Here is a 9,098-nt window from a genome sequence, read left to right on the forward strand (position 1 = left end):
GGGGGAGGCAGGCCTTCTGCTCGTATGACAGTCCAGGAGGACATTAAGCGGTGCAAGGGAGAGGAGCTCCCAGCATGCTGCTGCTCTGACAGTCCAGGCAGGACAGAATCTTTTATCTTTAACAGGAAAGGAAGGGGGCTGATGCGAGCTCAGCCGCCCAGTTGCTTGATGAGGACGGTTACCAGCCGTTCTGTACCATTATGGATTGGACCGAGAATCATTCCTATTTTCACCAGGGCACCCCCCGGCAGCCTCACCTGAAGCAGCCAGGAGCACTCACGGGTTGATGCAAGGACGTCTACCGTCCTACTCACCATCTGCCACCGGGCAGGGGAGGAGTGGATTACTGCTCTTTCACTGCTGCCAGCATCGCGTCTATCAGCCAAGCATTCAGTAGACATAGAGTTGACATTGAAAGAAGGTCAGAAATGATTTCTTCCTTTTTTCTTTTCACTGTGTGGGGGGGAGTAAATTGATAGGCATTCCCTAAGCCACGCTGGACAATGTGTTTGAACCTACAGGCATGGGAGCTCAGACAAGAATGCAAATACTTGTCAGGACGCTGGGGACTGGTGGGATTAGCTGGATTCCTCAGGACCCCCTCCCTCCCTCCATGAGCGGTCATTGAGGTCTGGCTTCCTGTTCTGCTTGTCACACAGCACTGTGTAGCACATAAGGATTTTTCAAACGTTTTGGCATTTCGTGCTTCTGTAACGGAGCTTTGATAGGAACAGTTTGTCTCCTATACAGCAATCAGATCCAGTATCTCTTATACGGTCCATGCTGGAGTCTTTTGGATTTGGGACTGGCATTGCCACCGTGCTGATCAGAAGCTTCCACACTGGGCAGAAACAGGAAATTGAAAAATCAGATTTCGCAGGGCTTTTCTGTTTACTGGGCCACGCATCTGAGTTCAGATTGCTGTCCAGAGCGGTCACAGTCGGTGCACTTGTGGGATACGCGCCCGGAGGCCAATACTGTCCAATTTGCGGCGTCCACACTAACCCTAATCCGATATGGTAATACTGATTTTAGCGCTACTCCTCTCGTCGGGGAGGAGTACGGAAACCAATTTAAAGAGCCCTTTATATCTATATAAAGGGCCTCGTAGTGTGGACGGGTACAACGTTAAATCGGTTTAACGCTGCTAAAATCGGTTTAAATGCGTAGTGTAGACCAAGCCTGAGTTGCACAAGCCAAAGACAAAGCTGGAAATAGAATCTAGATTTCTTGATTTACTCTCTTGTGCTGTAACCATGCTTTCTTTTTGTGATTTTTTTCAGTGCTCCTTGGCTGTTACAGTGGTACCTGATAAATTCCCCTCTGAGGTCAATGGAAAGACTCATTGATTTTAGTGGGCTTTGATTCACTCCATAGGTGCATGTTTTTGTTGAAATCTGCCTTATATTTTTGCTTAGTGCTGTAGTAAACAAATTAGTGGTCCTTCCTCAACTTTTATATGAGAAAAAGAAAATAAAATATTTGATATTAATGAGTAGCTAGGTAAATATTAGTATGGAAGAAACAGTTTGGGAAAAACCAACCATACATTTCATTTGAAATTTGACATTTCTGGAGCCAAATTCCATATGAAACTCTCTCATTTCTGAAATGTTTGATTAATTTTTAAAAACTGTATTTTTCATTTCTGAGTTCTATCAGCTACCAGAAGTAGAAGAGAGGAACTGCTCAGAGAAACAGGCAGTACAAAAACTCTTCTGAGTGATCCAGACTCAGGAGGTTCAGATAATGCTTATTTGAAGCTTAAGTATTAAATTCTGGATTGTTTTTCTCAAGAAAACCTTGAGCTCCAAGTACTGCTGATCATTATCCGTTACTGGATGTACTTAATTGAAACAATAGGCTAAATTCAGATCTCATACAAGACGTGCAACTCCATTAGCTTCAGTGAAGTTGTACTTCCTTTACACAAACGCTGAATTTGGTCTAGTGTCAAATAAAGCAGTAGTGCATAATTATAAATATGAATGAAGTATTTCCATGGGTACTGGAAACCAGATTCCCAAAACCTTTGTGTAGACATAGTTATTTACTACTCTAATTTGATGTGGATGCTTTATTTGGGGTGAGCAATGATATTTCCTTATTTTTACATGCTGATATATAAAGAAAGTCCTAATGTGTAATATCAAGAGCAAACAACTTGTTAGAACCAGGAGTGATTTTGTCTTTTCTTTTCCAGTTAAGAGAGAGTGAAATATTTGTGTTTCCCAAAGGTTTCTGTAATATTTAACATAGTTTTATGTAGTCAATGGAAATTAGAGGTAGTTATTCTTATGCTAATATTTTTCACAGTTTCTCATTAGTAATATTGTTCAGACGACTAACTGCCCGTCTAGTTTTATGGGTTGAACACCGCAATGAACAATTGGAATAGATTAGTCCATTGAGCTTACTGGAGTGGCTGTAATTGTCTAATTTAGAAAGTAAGTGATATTTTTCTTCACTTTTGGAAAAGTTAGTAAAATCTTATGGGATTTTCAAAAATGCCCAACCAGGTTAGGTGCCAAACACCCATTGAAATCAGTAGGGTTTAGACACTTACATAACTTTAAAAATCTAGACCTAAATGTCTTTAGGCATTTTTGAAAAGCCCACTGAGGCCAATCTGCATCTTTAGGCACTTAGATACCTTTTAAAATCAGGCCCTCTGTAACTATGGGAAACCAGAAAAAAAGCACAATCTTGCTGGTTTTTCCCTGTGTGTGCTATTTTTTATACAGTTCTACTTTACTGCTAACATGACATTTAAAGTACATAACAGTAAGTGTCTTTGATCTGAACTTATTTAAAAAACATGAAAATCTGAGGAAATGGGACTCTCAAGTGAAAATGGTACCTATTGGTGCTACTGAAGTGCTTGTCTACAGCTTCACTATGTATATCTGTGTATGTATCTATTTTCACAGTGCTATTTTTTTACTATCGAATTTGGCCTTTGCAAGCAAGAGGGACAGCTACGTGCTTATGGGGCAGGACTCCTGTCTTCTATTGGCGAATTAAAGGTATGTGAGTGAATGTACCCTGCAGGCTGAAATAAGTGTTTTAGAATGATGGAAAATTATTAAGGAAATGTGAATATTTTTACTTTTAAAAAAGCTGTCAGGTATTTTAGATTGAAGGTTTATTCCCAAAATTTAGCAGGCATTTGGCGTGTGAAACAAGTTGATAAGGACTGATGTCCTAGAACCAACAGAAGTTGCAAAGCACTTTTTTGTTGTTGCTAGTTTGCTTGCTCGCATTTAAAGATTTGGTAACCAATGAGACACATGAATTTACTGCTAGTGAAGACTGTTAATCCCTTTCTGTTTACTCAGTAGGAGATTTCTTAACATCACAGCTTCTGAGACCCTTAAGTAAAAAAACATGTTTATTTGAATATGTAAAAAAAATTGTTTGCATAATATGGCAATATAAGGCCAAATCCTGCTTGCCTTATTAAGTGAGTAATCGTGTGTACTGCAGTGGGATTACTCCTCTGAGTAAAGTGAGTAGTGTTCAGACCACAATCTAAAAATATTAAGGCCTTGATTTAGGAAAACATTTAAGCATGTACTTATATCCCTCCTTGTTTAGGAAAACATGTAAGCACATGCTTAACTTTATGTACGCTTACGTATACACTTAAATGACCTTCCTGAATAGGGCCCCAATCCTTCAGAAACAAAGGTATTTAAATTTACATATTGTGAGTAGTTCCACTGAAGTCAATTGGACTCTGTGTAAATTTAAGCATGTGGGTTCAATAAGTATTCACAGGATCACAGCAGAGCTGGTCAAAATGGTTGAATTAAAAAAAAGAAAAAAAAAAGGAGAAACTTTCTACATTTTTTTACTGTGTTTTCAACCAGCTCTAGTCAGGCACAGCCAGGCTCTTCTGTACTGGGGCCTACAAATGCTATTGGTGCTTTTATTAATAACTCAGTCTCTCTACTTTTTTTTTGTTTGTTCTGTATATTTAAATGTCTTAGCTGGAACTAGCTAGACTCATTACATCCCTTATGTGAATAAGATGATGATAGAGAAGTAAAAAATTAATATGCAAAAAGGAATAAGGGGGAAAATGATACTTTTATCATTGTTCTGAATACAATAAAGGCTTTCAGTACAATGGCAATTTTACTCTTCACTGTGTCAGATAGTAGTATTTTACAGGGTTAAGGCTCAATCCATTAAAGTGCAGAGCACCTCCGTCTCCCATCCCTTGGTCCAACACCCTTGAGAACAGAGTCCTAAAAATCTACACAAGGTCCCATGGTAAAGCAGTCCCTTACTTTAAAATAACAGTTAGGTGACAACAATGAAATTACTTAACACACGATTTACAAATATAAGCACATATGTGCAACCATGTGAGTAGTCAAGAACATCATAAACCTTTTGCTGTCCATAAATGAACAGATTATTCTTATCAAATAAACTGAAATGCATATTTCATCACAAAACAACAATCTTAACTCTGACCCCAAGTAAGTATTATTTGTGCAGCAGTAATCTCAAAATATGAACTCTCAACCCTCTCCAAAGCAACACTAAAAATGATGTATGTGCATATAAATGACATCTATTGATCAGCTTCAACAATATTTATATCCCTCTAGCAATAACAGAGGGGGACTAATTTGCAGCATGGGTCAAGTCACCAGGATTTGGCCTCTGTAAGGTGACTTGATGGCACTCATTCAGAAGTCTTATTCAACAGAACATGTAAACATGAATTATTGTACAATCAATACACCGCCTATTGTGTGCCTTATTATGCAATGTTATCACTTCCAGCTGATTGGATCCATTCACTGCTCAACCCATGTAGGTCAGTTTGGTTCCAGGGTTACATAATTTCATGTTATGTCAGTGAACGTTTGATTAACTAGATTTATTAATGAATGTTGTATATGAGAAAAAGATGGGGAACTTTTCTTTGAATAATTAAACTGTAAAAGTATTACATAAAAGAAATGTAGGAGAACAGCTCTGCAATGATACTTCTTATCTGAAAAGGATAAATGGATAATATTTTCAGAAGTGCCTAAGGGCCAGATTTGCAAACATATTTAGAATGATAGAATCAGTGAAATGTAGGACTGGAAAGAACTTAAGAGAAGTCATCAAGTCCAACCTCTGCACTGAAGCAGGACCAAGTAAATGTAGACCATCCCTGACAGGTGTTCTTAAAAACTTCTAATGATGGGAATTCCACAACATCTCTTGGAAGACTATTCCAGAGCTTAACTACCCTTATAATGAAAATTTTTCCTAATTTCTAAATTTCTTGCTGCAGATTAAGCTCATTACTTCTTGTCCTACCTCGCGTGGACATGAAGAACAATAGCTCACTGTACTATTTATAACACTCCTTCACATATTTGAAGACTGTTATTAGTCATCTTTTTCAAGATTAAACATGTCCAGTGTTTTAACCTTTCTGTATACATCAGGTTGGCTAAATCTTTTATCAATTTTTGTTGCTGTCCTCTGGACTCTGTCAGATTTGTCCACATCTTTCCTTAAGTGTGATGCCCAGAACTGGACACAGTACTCCAGCTGAGGCTTCACCCATGCCAAGTAGAGTGGGACAATTACCTCCCATGTCATATATATATATATATATATATATAGACAATCCTGTTAATACACCCCAGAGTGATATTAATCTGTTTTGCAACTGCCTCACATTGCTGACTCATACGCAATTTGTGATCCACTACAACTCCCAGATCATTTTTAGCAGTTCTACCGACTAGTCCGTTGTTGTCCATTTTGTTGTTGTGCATTTGATTTTTCCTTTCTAAATTAAGTACTTTGTGCTTGTCTTTATTGAATTACATCTTGTTGATTTCAAACCAATTCTCCAGTTTGTCAATGTCATTTTGAGTTCTAATCCTGTCCTCCAAAGTGCTTTCAACCTCTCCCAGCTTGGTATCATCTCCAAATTTCTAAGTATACTCTGCACTCCATTATCCAAGTCAGTAATGAAAATATTGACTAGTATAGGCTGCAAGACTGAACCCTGAAGGACTCTACTAGATATACCCTCCCACTTTGACAGCAAACCATTGATATCTACTCTTGGAGTATGGTCTTTCAACCAGTTTTAAACCCACTTTATAATAATTTCGTCTAGACCACATTTTCCTAGTTTGCTTATGAGAATGTCGTGTGGGACTGTGTCAAAGGTCTTACTAAAATCAAGATATATCACATCTACTGCCTCCCCCCATCTTCTAGGCCACTGCCATTTTCAAAGAAGGAAATCAAATTAATTTGGCATTATTCTTGACAAATCCATGCTCAATATTCTTTATAACTCTGTTATCTTCTAGGTGCTTACAAATTGATAGACACCTAGTGGGATTTTCAGAAGTGCCTAAGTGAGTTAGGTACATAAATACCACTATCAATGGGAGTTAGGCACCTAACCTGTTTTGGTGCTTTTGATACTCCCACTAGGTGCTTATCTGTATCTTTAGGCACCTAAATACTTCTTGTAAATCTGACCTATAGGCATGTTTGAAAATAGGTCTTAGTCACCTCTGTCACTTAAGTGTTTTTTTGAAAATTGAATCCATTACCTCATTCCCAGTTATATCACCAAATTGCTTCAGAGCTGACATCCCTCTCAGTTATGGCACACCTATATACAAATAAATCGAGATGTAAAGTATATTTCTGAATAGTAAATATATGTATTTAGTGGTCTTGTTTATAAGTATTTAAAAAGCTGGAAATGTGTCAGGGAACATAAACTGTGAACAGTGAATTTGCTGGGTAATATTTTTGGAACATACTCAAGCTCAATCAAACCTCATTATCTCTTTTTCTGTATTACATGGTTCTTCTCTAGAAAACTGGCCAATGGCTTCAGCAGTGAGAAACTAAAAATCAGAGGAATGTAGGTACAAAGCAGCGTTTTTTCCCCCAAAGATTTTTTTCAATATTTAGAACTAGTCTGAATATCAGACAAAACAACATGCAGAAGAAAAATGTGTGCTACAAGTGAAAAAACGCATTAGGCAGAAAACAGAGAAAGCTCTCACACGCAGACACAAAGGAGAAAGAGGATTAAAAGCTAAAACCAGTGTGGGAAAGGAACCAAAAGAGTAAGTAGTTATAAAATGTTCAGTCCTAATAAAGTCAAGTTAATTCTAGATAAAGCTATTACACAACGTATATTTGTGGTTCAGAAATCAGACTGAAGACACGATTCAGTCAACACACGTTTCTACGAAGTAGTTATGATTCTAAAAAAGGCAGATCAAATGTGTTTAAATGAATGGACAACATATTTTTAATGTTATTCTTGAGCCCTTTCATTAAGGGTCTGAATCAAAGAACTCTAATGTTAGTGGAAGTCTTCCATTGACTTCATTGGACTGCACACCTGGTCTACTGTGCCACATTGCTGTATCTAATGGAGAAGCAGATTTCCAGTCCTGTAATATGATCCTTTTTCAGTCAAAGATGCTCACAATAAAACACCTGATTATTAACAGATAAAACTAGTATGTCCCTGATTGTAACCTAAAAACTAAGAGCAGTGGAATTGACAACACTTTTTTGAGGGTGGAGATAATGGCTAAAACAACACCTGGATGCCCAGTACACATTTTATTACCTCTTGTCACTACAGCATTTTTCTATTTGTCTAAACAACATATAAAATTCTATTGGTATCATAAAAAAGTTCTGGGAATGTCGGCACACAATTTGGAAATGGCCCATTTGCAGATCAGCAGAAAAACATTGAGGAGCATGTTTTTCCCAGACACACTCATGTTCTTCCGCAGAATAACAAGACAATAAAACCAATATAAGGATGCGGATAATTTCTTCTCAGCTGAAGGTCTGATTCTGGCCCACAGAGTATAGCATTTATAACCCATCTCAAGTTTCTCCTCTTGCTATTGGATGTTTTTCTGGCTGTGTTTTTGGTAAACTAATAAGTGTGTTAAATGACTACAACCCAGTCTTTACATCAGGCCTGCACAACTCATAAAGTGGCGAGGGCCATATTACTCCACAGAAAACAGCTGAGGGCTGAAGCCCCCAACCCCCACAGCGCTGCTGAAACACACACCCCCCAGCGCCACCCAACCCCCCCAGCACCGCCCACCCTGTGAAAACAGCCCCACCCCCAAGAGCCACCCATCCTGCAGAAACAAACCCTCCTTTCCCAGCGCCGCCCTGCTGAAACAGTGGTATTGAACCTTGGTAATATGTAGTATAATTAAGGTAAAAGAAAAATGTCTTTTTGCTAGAAGTAGAATAAGATCTTCCCCCCACTTTGTAATCAATTGCCCTGTTGAATGAATGAGGTGTGACTGAGGAAGGTGTGGAAGGCAGCTTCTCCAGACAGCTGCAACCCATGGAGAGGGGATGGGAGCCAGACCAGATCAGTAGAACAGATCACCCACCGACTCGTAGCTCATCTCTTCAGCCTCCGACCCCCACTTCTCACTTCCTTCACCCCCCTCCCCTGCTGCTGGTTCACCTGCCCCCCCGCTTGCCTCCTCACACGCAGTCTCTCACAGTAACTTACCTCAACCCACCAGTGACCCGTTAGCTGGAAGATGCTATAAAGTGTAATGGAATGGGGAGCATTAGCCACTGCCCAATGAAACCCAACCCGGGTGGCAAGTCATTACACACTAATCACACCAAAGATCCCGCAGGCCCAGAATACCTCTCAAATCCCTTGGAGGCGAGGGGAACATTTGAAAGTGGGCGGAAAAGAAGGTTTACCGCGTGGAGAGACACGGGCACAAGTGTAGCTATCCACCAATCCTTCGTGGATCCCAAACTCATCAACCCAAAGGCCCAAGTGACCATTTATACCGCCTTTCAGTGTCACATAGCTGTGACTTACCTACAGTTGAATCTGCCTGTCCAGTACAAAAGGCTGATCAGGAATGTGGACTTTTGCAGTCTATGACAATTATTCCATCCCCATGCTACTCGGGGAAGACTTGGGCACACCAGGTGAAGCGGCCAAGAGAGTGGGATAGGTTTACAACGCAGCCAAACCAGCAAGCTTCCAGACCCATATCCTGTTCCGGAGCCGTCCACGAGAGGGAACC

The 9,098-nt window shown here is 39.5% G+C and overlaps 1 protein-coding gene across 1 annotated transcript in view; it reads left to right on the forward strand.

Moving 5' to 3' along the window:
• TPH2 (tryptophan hydroxylase 2) overlaps positions 1-9,098 on the forward strand; it is a 100,992-nt gene that overhangs the window by 83,288 nt on the left and 8,606 nt on the right. Inside the window, exon 9 of the mRNA XM_075066496.1 lies at positions 2,931-3,026. Within this exon, the coding sequence (XP_074922597.1) occupies positions 2,931-3,026 (96 nt within the window). The remainder of the gene's footprint in view (positions 1-2,930; positions 3,027-9,098) is intronic.

This window comes from Chelonoidis abingdonii, chromosome 1 (assembly GCF_003597395.2).
Source record: "Chelonoidis abingdonii isolate Lonesome George chromosome 1, CheloAbing_2.0, whole genome shotgun sequence".
In the NCBI taxonomy this organism is placed as follows: domain Eukaryota; kingdom Metazoa; phylum Chordata; order Testudines; family Testudinidae; genus Chelonoidis; species Chelonoidis abingdonii.